This window comes from Tachysurus vachellii, chromosome 16 (assembly GCF_030014155.1).
Source record: "Tachysurus vachellii isolate PV-2020 chromosome 16, HZAU_Pvac_v1, whole genome shotgun sequence".
In the NCBI taxonomy this organism is placed as follows: Eukaryota; Metazoa; Chordata; class Actinopteri; order Siluriformes; family Bagridae; genus Tachysurus; species Tachysurus vachellii.
In genome coordinates this window covers 11,935,005-11,947,761 of record NC_083475.1, presented here as the reverse complement: position 1 = coordinate 11,947,761, position 12,757 = coordinate 11,935,005, and the positions used below count along the sequence as shown (strand labels likewise).

The 12,757-nt window shown below is 36.8% G+C and overlaps 1 protein-coding gene across 1 annotated transcript; it reads left to right on the top strand.

The window, feature by feature from the left end:
* Window positions 1–732: 732 nt before the first annotated feature.
* Window positions 733–7,434, top strand: LOC132859276 (aldo-keto reductase family 1 member D1-like). Its single transcript, XM_060889968.1, has 9 exons — window positions 733–946; window positions 1,091–1,258; window positions 3,297–3,413; window positions 3,528–3,605; window positions 4,299–4,421; window positions 4,537–4,646; window positions 5,698–5,863; window positions 7,097–7,179; window positions 7,260–7,434. Exons 1-9 carry the CDS (start codon window positions 854–856, stop codon window positions 7,300–7,302), a joined length of 981 nt encoding a protein of 326 aa, XP_060745951.1. The 5' UTR covers window positions 733–853; the 3' UTR covers window positions 7,303–7,434.
* The last annotated feature ends 5,323 nt before the right edge of the window (window positions 7,435–12,757 follow it).

Sequence of the window (12,757 nt, the reverse complement as noted above, 5' to 3'; positions counted from 1 at the left end):
AACTACAAATTGCATTCATGACGATTTATGGTAATTTTATTTCTTTGCCTACATTGACGCTAATTGCCCCCTCCCATTGACGCAAATTGTCCCCCCCCCCCTCTCTTATTGACGCTAATGAGGGGGGGTCCCCGTACCAAGATGGCGGCTCTGTTGACGCATTCGCTCCAATGTACTGCCCTATACAAGGCGACATCTAGTGTATATATCTATGGCTGGACTGCTACATCTAGGAGGAGAAAAACAATTCTGTAAACCAACTTCCGGTTGGTGTTTTTTTTTTTATATTTTAAACATAGCTAATAAACATTACTGACTACTACAACTAACTGATATTAATGTTAATCAGGTATATACTTAATGATGCATAAGAATAAACACCGTCTCTAGAATCACAAAGCAATTATAACAATTTAAAAGACTTGCTTGTAGTGTTTTCTTCCTAAATGTCCTGGAAAGGCTTTGTACAAGACTGTAAGTTTACTTTGCATTAGTGAAGATTGGTTTACAGTGAATTATATGGGTTATTGGATCATCTTTTATTGGATCACTACCAAAACATTTACACATTAACGTTTATTTTGAATAGCATTGACCTAAGTTTGACCTCTTACATACCCTAGTTGAGAAATATTACATTTTGTGAGTAATTGCAGAAAAGGAAATATCAGCTCTGTACATGCCTCTGAACAGTCAACGCCCATGACCAGAAATTGGCACTGAAAGCATTACTGATTAACCTGTAAAGATATTGTGCTTGTGGTGTTCCTTGTGGAGTTGTCAATACGAAGTCTAGCTCTTTATTGCTTGATTTGGAAATACAGTGGTTCTTGTGACTATCTGTTTTAAAGAAATGGAGCTGACAGCTGAGAATCATTCTGTCACTATGAGTAATGGGTTGAAAATCCCTCTAATTGGTATAGGGACTTATGGAGACCCTGGGACCGTAAGTGGCTGTTAACTCGTTTCTTCATTCACGTTCTTGTGCTTTATCTGTTTTGGCTTTCTTTTAATTATTATTAATTTATTTTTATTTTAAAAAATTTTTTAATTTTTTTTATTTTAATTTTTTATTTCTGAATTTTTGTAGACTCCCAAAGGAACCACATATAATGCAGTCAAGCTGGCCATTGAGGTTGGATACAGGCATATCGATGGAGCCTTGGTGTATTTAAATGAGCATGAAGTGGGCCAAGCCATCCGAGACAAAATTGCTGAAGGAACGGTGAAAAGAGAGGACATTTTCTACTGTGGAAAGGTAAAGGACAAATACATTTTTTTCTTAGCTAGAACCACTCGTTGCTGATTTGCAGAGATGCAGCAAAATCGGGTGTTAGGACGTCTACTACGTCATCAGTGAAGTGCTGTGCAAAGGTGAAAAGCACTTCTAATATTTGTACTTTGTTAAACACTGGACGGTATTCAGCCAGACTTTGCTATCACAGGAACAATCGTACATCGTAAAGGATTGTCTTTGGTCGTGATTTGAAATGAGTGGTCTACGAATGCCTAAAGTGACATGCTCAGAAAGAGGCTAATTTAGTTCAAAGACAGCCGATAACTTGTGACTTAGGATTGCTCAAAACTCACAGGATATATACAGATAGTAACGGTGATGGCGATAGTTAAGGGAAACATACTGCAGTTAACACAAGAACAGAAGAGGTTTCTTGAATTGCGGCATAAAACAGAATGTCTGTGTAATGTCTCATCACACTTATTTCTCATATCGCATCATGGAAGGACAAAATACGAAATAAAGGGTTAAATACAGCTTCCAGGGGTGTAGCTTGATGTAGCACACAAATGTTCATTCCACGGAGTTTATTTACTATTATACTTTTCCGGTTGAAGACCTTAGAACGACTGTAGACACAGTATGTATGACACAGTATGGCACAACATATGAGGTATCTATGTTCATCATGCAATTTGACATGAAGACCACGTGTTCTCTATCTGGGAACATCTGACAAGTTCTAAGAGTAAAATGCTACTGTAATCGCAGTGTAAAACCCAGCTTTACTACATTGTCATTTAGTAACTAGATTTTTAAAGTTTGTCGCAACAAACTTTGATGTTGGCTTTAACGAGGCAAGTATTTGCAAAGGCCGGTGCTTTTTGGAGGCAAGTGGACATAAGGGTCAGTGTTACGTTTGGAGGCAAGTGGACATAAAACTTGTGAAATATAGTGGAGTGGTAGGGTGCCAAAACTTGGGCTGAGTGTTTTGATATACCACATGCCCATGTTGTGCAAATTTTTTATTTTCACATGACATCACGTGTCGTCACGTGACGTCATCAGAATACCCGTGAGGAGGTTCCCCTCATTGTTCTGAGTGTTTTGATATGTCACATGTCCATGTTGTAAAAAGTTTTTTGATTTTGCATATATTGGGGCGGGGCTGCGGCACAACCGGAAGGCCAATCAGTACACCAATTTAAAACTTTTTCACCCTAAAGGAGCTGGCCGAGTTTGGTGTAGATAGTCTGAAAGCTTGCCGAGTTATAAACCTCCAAAGTTTATAATGGGAGTCTATGGGAAAAAAGGCCACTTTGAGACCCGGTACCGGTAGAAGCCAACATTCTGTTTTCCTATTTAAGCTTAGACAATAAAAATCAAGAGTAACTCCTCCTAGGGCTTTCGAGCCACATGCACCAAATTCGGATATGTTGTAGACCCTGGTCTGAAGTTTGTTGCTGTTTACTTTTCTAAGCGATCCGATTACCGGTACTTCCGGTACCAGGTCTCAAAATGGACCTTTTTCCCATAGACTCCAATTATAAACTTTGGAGGTTTATAACTCGGCAAGCTTTCGAACTATCTACACCAAACTCAGCCAGCTCCTTTAGGGTGGTACTCTGAACAAACTTTTAAATTGGTGTACCGACTGGCCTTCCGGTTGTCCCGCAGCCCTGCCCCAAATATATGCAAAATCAAAAAACTTGACATGGGCATGTCATATATCAAAACACTCAGCCCAATGAGGGAAATTACCTCACGTGTATTCTGGTGACATCACATGCTTGTCTTCACTTGCCTCCAAATGTTTTCGGCACCCTAGCTTTCTGTCCACTTGCTTCTAAAAGTAACACTGTCCCTTATGCCCACTCACCTCCATAAAGCACCGGCCTTTACGAATACTACAAAGCCAACATCAAAGTTTGTCGTGACAAACTTTACAAATCTAGTTGTATTTTACAGTTCATAGGAAATTTGAAGGTTTCATAGGAAACCTTTATTTTCACTTCCACAAACTGAAAATCTGACCACTTTGTTTTGTTTCTCGTCCCAGTTATGGAACACATTTCATCCTCCTGAGCTTGTGAGACCAGCATTGGAACAAACTCTCCAAGCTCTACAGCTGGACTATGTGGATCTCTATATCATTGAACTCCCAATAGCTTTTAAGGTCCTTCTAACCTCTCTCACATCATCACAATTTATTATAATGCAGACAATCCACAAACAGAAATTCTATTTGTATTTCAATTGAATTGCATATGTTTTATTGTAATGGCTCTAGCCAGGAGAGACGTTCTTTCCAAAAGACGAAAATGGGAAATTTATCTACCATGAGACAAACCTCTGTGCCACATGGGAGGTATGTGGATTATACGAATGTGCTGCTTAGATAAGATTAGATTTTAAGTGAGATGTTTTAACCTTTGTGTTCTGTTCACTGCTTAGCAATGCTGAATCCTCCCAAAACCCAGATTTATTTTATCAGCAGTAATACATACAGTATGAGACAGGCCAGGCTGATATTATTAGGACCATTAAAAAAACTCTCTCAGCTTTGACCAGGTGTGGAGGAGGGTAAATGTGTGATGGAGAGAATGTGACCGAGACTAAAATGACCTAAGATTTACAAACACCAAATTTAAACTTTTCCTTTAACCATATTAATGACTGTCAGCTTGAAACCACCTCATTAATCATCTTCGTTTTTACTCAGAAGAGCAGGATCTAAAAATTCTGAGAATCATTTTATAAAATATTAACGAAAAGAAATGTGATGTGTGATAAAACACAGCTTCAGTGTGTTTTTTTTTTTTAATTTTTTTATTGTCCTGTTTTTACTATGTTTATACATGGTAAAAAATTGACAAGAGTCATTCTGACCTGACCGAACACGTTCAAGGTTATGCACTATTTATTTGGCACACAGAAAATAAAATGCATTTAAAAATTAAACATTACATTTAAAAATTAAAAAAAAAACATTTAAAAACAAAAAGGCCTTTGAAAATATACAGTTTTCTCACCTGTTTTTCATCTATTTTCCCCTTTTCAGGCATTAGAGGCCTGTAAAGATGATGGGCTGGTAAAATCTCTCGGAGTGTCTAACTTCAATAAGCGGCAGCTGGAGCTGATCCTGAATAAGCCAGGTCTAAAGTACAAACCTGTGTCGAATCAGGTAATCTTCTCCACAGCATGCTACATGTGGCAAATCAGTGGAAAACATTTTCTTGTTCATTTGTATTATTTTATACGTTATGCAGTTTGTTTTGTTATGCTTTTTTAAATCCTAGATTGAATGCCACCCATACTTCACTCAGCCTAAAATGATGGACTTTTGTAAGCAGAATGAAATTATCATTGTTGGATACAGTCCTCTAGGAACATCCAGAGATCCATCTTGGTATAAATTATTTCTTTACATTACATAATTTACATTCATTCATTTGGCAGAACCTTCTGGCAAGTGAATCAAGAAGGATGGAAAGCAAAAATAAAGCCTCTGAGGCAAAATATGTCCTTTAAGAATTGTGTAAATCAAGTTTCTTTTGGCTGGTTACTTATCCACTAATAGTTTCGTCGGACAATAAGCAGGTTTATCATGGAAAAAGGTTGTGTAAATGATTTTGTAGGCCAAACCGAACCAGAGATTCCTGTTAAATGTTTCAGTAATGCTGATTTCTTTTGTACTCACATGCAAATGTTACATTTCAACTAGAACATTTGTAAACTGCAATCAGATTGCGATCCTAAATGTAATATAATGAGAACTAAATGATGGAAAAACAGATCTGATATTTATTTATTGAGCAAAATGATCCAAAATGAAATGTTTTTAGACGTATATGAACCTCTAGAAGAGGGGCGTCTAATCTGGCAGATTTTCATTCTAGTCAAACAGAAGCCACAAAAATTAGCATCTTTAATCAGTTAATCTTGCCCTTCATAATGCTATGTAGCATATATGTATGCTAAGAGGTGTGACCTGTGCTTGTTTGGAATGAAAACGTCCTCCCACACCAGCCCTTTCTGGACAGGAATGAACACCCCTTCTCTATCAGTATGAGGCAAATTGAAGGGGTCATTAAAGTCAGGTGTTTTATTCAAGCTGGATGACAAGCAGCTGTGAGTCTCCACTGTCTATAAATTAGATAACATAATCTTTATATAAAATCACAGTCATTCATCCTAATTATATGCTATCTGTTGAGGTCCATATTAATGCTTCCCTTTAAATAAATCTACACAAACTCAGTAACTCTCAGAGGATACGAATGTTTTTTTCTGATTTGTGAACTGGATGTTCACAAATAACATGTTTCTAGTGTTAGTGCTCCTATAAATGATTAAAAAAGATTTCCTTCATATCCAGCTTCAATCAGTGAGGCCCAGTGTACCAGTTTGTTGCTATTTGATATGAGTGGTTTAATAAAGATGTTTTTTCTGTGCTACAGGGTGAATTTAAAGTGTCCCCCTTTATTGGAGGACGAGCTTCTGGTGTCCATCGCTAAAAAGTATAAGAAGACCACAGCGCAGGTCGTGCTTAGATTCAGTGTTCAGCGAGGCGTGGTGGTCATTCCCAAGAGCTTCAACCCAAAGCGCATCAAGGAGAACTTTGAGGTTTGTGTACTCTCAGACATGAGTAATGTACAGTTGAGTTAAAAATCAGAATACACAAACTTTCATTCATTTTCTACCGCTTATCCGAACTACCTCGGGTCACGGGGAGCCTGTGCCTATCTCAGGCGTCATCGGGCATCAAGGCAGGATACACCCTGGACGGAGTGCCAACCCATCACAGGGCACACACACACTCTCATTCACTCACGCAATCACACACTACGGACAATTTTCCAGAGATGCCAATCAACCTACCATGCATGTCTTTGGACCGGGGGAGGAAACCGGAGTACCCGGAGGAAACCCCCGAGGCACGGGGAGAACATGCAAACTCCACACACACAAGGCGGAGGCGGGAATCGAACCCCCAACCCTGGAGGTGTGAGGCGAACGTGCTAACCACTAAGCCACCGTGCCCCCCTATACACAAACTTGTTATAACTAAAAAGACATACAGTTTTTTAGGCAACTCTAACGTACATATAGATGTTTCTTCATTAATAAAAGGAAACAATTTGGTTAAAGCTTATTTTAAATTAAAAATTCAAAAAAATCTAAATTATATTTCTGAATGAGATTCACCTGTCTCCGTTTTGTTCAGGTTTTCCTGCTGTCCGGATTTGACTTAAATTTATTTTTAGCAGTTTTTCAATTATTTCCTTTTCAACCTTTAATGGTTTCTTTCTATTTCTGTACTGAGTTTGGTTTTCGTTGTCGGCAATATCTTCTCACCCTCTTCAGTTCTGCGAAGGGTTCATTTGTTCTGATTGTGGTCTGGTCACTGCTGTTTCCTTGAGTTAACATAAATTTGTGTTAAAGGATTTAAAACATTAGGCACTTTAATGGGACCCACTCAAATACTTTAGCTATAGCATGTAATTCAGGGATTGAACTTTTGAACTTCAATTTAACTGTGGTGTCATTTTTTGTAATATGAATTAAATACTAAGAATAATATTTTGGAGTCATTTCTAAGAAACAAAGGTGAAACTAAAACTTGATATTCAACTGTTTGATGTGAAGTTGGACAATGCTTGATATTCTGGTTCGAATCACTGCGCTGGTTGCCATATTTACAAAGAGTAATGTGGAAAAACTCCGGAGACTGAAGGGATGCAGATGTTTGTCTCAGTATAATTAACTGATAATTAGCTTTCTTATATTGTTCCTGGGGTGGAAATATGATGCACACCGATTGGCCCAAGCTGTAATGTATTTCTCAATTGTTTCTAGATATTTGATTTCTTTTTGACTAATGAAGAAATGAAAGACATTGAAGGGCTTAACAAGAACATTCGCTTTGTGGAGCTTCTCATGTAAGTCATTAATACACACAGATATTACCGTATATTTATTTAGAAGATAGAAACTAATAATTGTTTCTGTCTTTTCTTAGGTGGGGTGATCATCCTGAATATCCATTCCATGAAGAATATTAAAACAATTTTATATGTGCACCAAAATAATTAATAATGCATGAAATAAACATGCCACTTTTTGTAATCAGTATACTCCTCCTAGTTACTGTAATGATTTAATACGGTATGTAAATAAAACATTTTGTCACAAAACACGACTCATTTTGTTTATTCACTGATTTGAGGCTTTTTGTATTAACATATTGCAAATAACGCATGGTATTGTGTCACTGCACCAGGGTTATTTTGTGAGCTTTGTGGAAATACCATGCAATAAAGTAAAGTACATTCAGAATAACATAAGATTAATAAGATTTAGTTCTAAACCTTAATAAATGTACAGATGTTAGAGTGAATCTAATCTAAATCTAATCTAAATTTAGATGCTGTTAAACAAAATGAAATTGGTCTTTGGGTGATTAATTTTTAATTATAATTAAAATATTTTTTTAGTCAGAAGACAACCATGAGATTGGTTTGTAGTTGAACACAACAAATACATGCAAAAAGATTTTTGAATTTTTGAAATGAAGTTTTATAAATGTGTTGTGTGCAATTTTACATCTCACTCACTCATTTTCTACCGCTTATCCAAACTACCTCGGGGCACGGGGAGAACATGCAAACTCCACACACACAAGGCGGAGGCGGGAATCGAACCCCCAACCCTGGAGGTGTGAGGCGAACATGCTAACCACTAAGCCACCGTGTTTTGTTTGTAATGACAACATAAAAATAATGAAGAAAGTTTTAAATAGATTTTAATGTTTGTGTTTTAATACTGCTAATAAAAATCTAGTCAAGAATTCATTCATTTTCTACCGCTTATCCGAACTACCTCGGGTCACGTGGAGCCTGTGTCTATCTCAGGCGTCATCGGGCATCAAGGCAGGATACACCCTGGACGGAGTGCCAACCCATCACAGGGCACACACACACACACTCTCATTCACTCACGCAATCACTCACTCACGCAATCACACACTACGGACAATTTTCCAGAGATGCCAATCAACCTACCATGCATGTCTTTGGACCGGGGGAGGAAACCGGAGTACCCGGAGGAAACCCCCGAGGCACGGGGAGAACATGCAAACTCCACACACACAAGGCGGAGGCGGGAATCGAACCCCCAACCCTGGAGGTGTGAGGCGAACGTGCTAACCACTAAGCCACCGTGCCCCCCTATACACAAACTTGTTATAACTAAAAAGACATACAGTTTTTTAGGCAACTCTAACGTACATATAGATGTTTCTTCATTAATAAAAGGAAACAATTTGGTTAAAGCTTATTTTAAATTAAAAATTCAAAAAAATCTAAATTATATTTCTGAATGAGATTCACCTGTCTCCGTTTTGTTCAGGTTTTCCTGCTGTCCGGATTTGACTTAAATTTATTTTTAGCAGTTTTTCAATTATTTCCTTTTCAACCTTTAATGGTTTCTTTCTATTTCTGTACTGAGTTTGGTTTTCGTTGTCGGCAATATCTTCTCACCCTCTTCAGTTCTGCGAAGGGTTCATTTGTTCTGATTGTGGTCTGGTCACTGCTGTTTCCTTGAGTTAACATAAATGTGTGTTAAAGGATTTAAAACATTAGGCACTTTAATGGGACCCACTCAAATACTTTAGCTATAGCATGTAATTCAGGGATTGAATTTTTGAACTTCAATTTAACTGTGGTGTCATTTTTTGTAATATGAATTAAATACTAAGAATAATATTTTGGAGTCATTTCTAAGAAACAAAGGTGAAACTAAAACTTGATATTCAACTGTTTGATGTGAAGTTGGACAATGCTTGATATTCTGGTTCGAATCACTGCGCTGGTTGCCATATTTACAAAGAGTAATGTGGAAAAACTCCGGAGACTGAAGGGATGCAGATGTTTGTCTCAGTATAATTAACTGATAATTAGCTTTCTTATATTGTTCCTGGGGTGGAAATATGATGCACACCGATTGGCCCAAGCTGTAATGTATTTCTCAATTGTTTCTAGATATTTGATTTCTTTTTGACTAATGAAGAAATGAAAGACATTGAAGGGCTTAACAAGAACATTCGCTTTGTGGAGCTTCTCATGTAAGTCATTAATACACACAGATATTACCGTATATTTATTTAGAAGATAGAAACTAATAATTGTTTCTGTCTTTTCTTAGGTGGGGTGATCATCCTGAATATCCATTCCATGAAGAATATTAAAGCAATTTTATATGTGCACCAAAATAATTAATAATGCATGAAATAAACATGCCACTTTTTGTAATCAGTATACTCCTCCTAGTTACTGTAATGATTTAATACGGTATGTAAATAAAACATTTTGTCACAAAACACGACTCATTTTGTTTATTCACTGATTTGAGGCTTTTTGTATTAACATATTGCAAATAACGCATGGTATTGTGTCACTGCACCAGGGTTATTTTGTGAGCTTTGTGGAAATACCATGCAATAAAGTAAAGTACATTCAGAATAACATAAGATTAATAAGATTTAGTTCTAAACCTTAATAAATGTACAGATGTTAGAGTGAATCTAATCTAAATCTAATCTAAATTTAGATGCTGTTAAACAAAATGAAATTGGTCTTTGGGTGATTAATTTTTAATTATAATTAAAATATTTTTTTACTCAGAAGACAACCATGAGATTGGTTTGTAGTTGAACACAACAAATACATGCAAAAAGATTTTTGAATTTTTGAAATGAAGTTTTATAAATGTGTTGTGTGCAATTTTACATCTCACTCACTCATTTTCTACCGCTTATCCAAACTACCTCGGGGCACGGGGAGAACATGCAAACTCCACACACACAAGGCGGAGGCGGGAATCGAACCCCCAACCCTGGAGGTGTGAGGCGAACATGCTAACCACTAAGCCACCGTGTTTTGTTTGTAATGACAACATAAAAATAATGAAGAAAGTTTTAAATAGATTTTAATGTTTGTGTTTTAATACTGCTAATAAAAATATAGCCAAGAATTCATTCATTTTCTACCGCTTATCTGAACTACCTCGGGTCACGTGGAGCCTGTGTCTATCTCAGGCGTCATCGGGCATCAAGGCAGGATACACCCTGGACAGAGTGCCAACCCATCGCAGGGCACACACACTCATTCGGGACAATTTTCCAGAGATGCCAATCAACCTACCATGCATGTCTTTGGACCGGGGGAGGAAACCGGAGTACCCGGAGGAAACCCCCGAGGCACGGGGAGAACATGCAAACTCCACACACACAAGGCGGAGGCGGGAATCGAACCCCGACCCTGGAGGTGTGAGGCGAACGTGCTAACCACTAAGCCACCGTGTTTTGTTTGTAATGACAACATTAATGAAGAAAGTTTTAAATAGATTTTAATGGTTGTGTTTTAATACTGCTAATAAATATCTAGCCAAGAATTGACACTGAAAATGATTATTATTTGCGTCCAAATTTTTTATTAACATTTATTAACAGTTTAAAATAAATATATATATATATATATATATATATATATATATATATATATATATATATATATATATATATATATATTAGTTTTATAGGTAATTATGAGTCAAAACAATGCAGTTTATGTGATAAACAGGGAATTATTAATAGTGAAATTCACTTCCGGCGCGTCAGTGTGACGTGCCAGTGGGCTGTTGTTTATATACACTAGATGTCGCATTGGGGTCCTAAAAATGCGTCAAAAACGCCGCCATCTTTGTACGGTGCTCCTTTACCTCAAACGCACGGACGATGCCGGACTTCTGTGCTGCATTTGTTTGTTCAAATGAAAGAAATCTAAAAACCAGACAACAAGAGATTACATTTCACAAGTGAGAATGTGTTTTATGATATTGAATGCTAGGAAATTATATTTCTTGTTCCGTTGGTTTGTTTCAGTCCTTGGTTAACGACCACAGCTAATCCATGCTAGTTACTCATTAGTTTTTGACAGTTATGAAAACAGACAATGTTTGTAGATTCCGAAGCTCTTAATAAGGACATTAAAAAGTGACCCATGCTTTTTTGCTTAAAGGTGAAGACCCAACTTTATGTATGTTTTGTAAGATTCCCTTATCTGTCAAACATATTTTATTAGATTGTCCTGGACTTAACACAAGCAGAATGCTCTTTTATTAAGTTACTTCACTTAAAGACATATTTAATGACATTATGCCTGAAAAGGTTTTGGATTTTTTTATTGTATGTTAATTAAAATAAAAAAAATGTATAATATGACTTGCTGTTTATATTTGTTTTGTTTTTATTGCATTTATATGATATTTGTGTTTTTATAATTGAATTTTGCCATGAAAATAGCTTTTGATTGCTGACATGGTATTAAATAAAATAATCTGAATCTGTTTGTAGATTCCCAAGTGATAAACAGAGACATCAGTCATGGACAAGTTGCAGGGACACTAAACACTTAACTTTAACTCAGCTGACAGTCCTGGAAGGATGTCACCAGTTAGGTTGGCAGTTCAGCCTCAAAGTCAAACTTTGTGGGGTTTTTTTTTGGTCTATGTGACTTTAGTACATACTTATTTAATGTGGCAAAAGTATTGCGGGAAAAGAATAAATAAAAGATTCAACAGTCTTTGGCACCTCAACTATTTAACTTTAACATTATGTTCTCAAATTTGTGATTTGCTTCCACCTGCAAATTGCTTTGTGTATCATATTTAATAAACCAATACAATTTAAATGTTTAAATGAACATGTATAGTCACACCATTGTAGCAGTGTTGCATGCAGTAGGTTATAAAGTAAGTAGTGATTGTTCATTTAAAGTTTGCTCAAGTGGAAGAATGTAACTAATAAACTTACACCTACTAGCGTAGCGCATTATATTGTGAAAAAGTAGATTATCTTGATATAAAAACTTTAAATTTTCTCTGGACTTAATGATAAATACATGTCTGACCTTTGGAACGACCAAAAAAAACTAGAAAATTGCATTCATGGTCATTTTATTTTTTTGCCTACATTGACGCTAATGCATTAAGAGGGGGTCCCCTGTACCAAGATGGCGGCTCAGTTGACGCATTCGTTCCAATGTACTGCCCTATACAAGGCGACATCTAGTGTATATATCTATGGTTGTTTATGAACACCGTCTGTTAGCCTACTTACCGCTCGCGAAAAGGCGCATTGTGTTACGTCATGAACGTGTTCTGTATTAGATCTTGGTTCTTTAGGAAAATAAACACTATCTTTACTCCCTGTACATAACGGAAATAAATAACTTTTTTCCCCAACCTTGTAAAGCTTAGCTTTCATAGCTAAGATTTGCTTAGCTTATTTTCCAGCCCGTATTCCGAGATGTCCCGCCTCATACATTAGTATTGGCTAGCAGCAGCTGTAGTCATGCCTTGTGATTAGCTAGTATGTTATTCCTAACCCGGCTCAACCAATCAGAGCTATTTTATCGAAAGCGGTGGAATTTGCCCGAAAGCGGGTAGTAATATCAAACT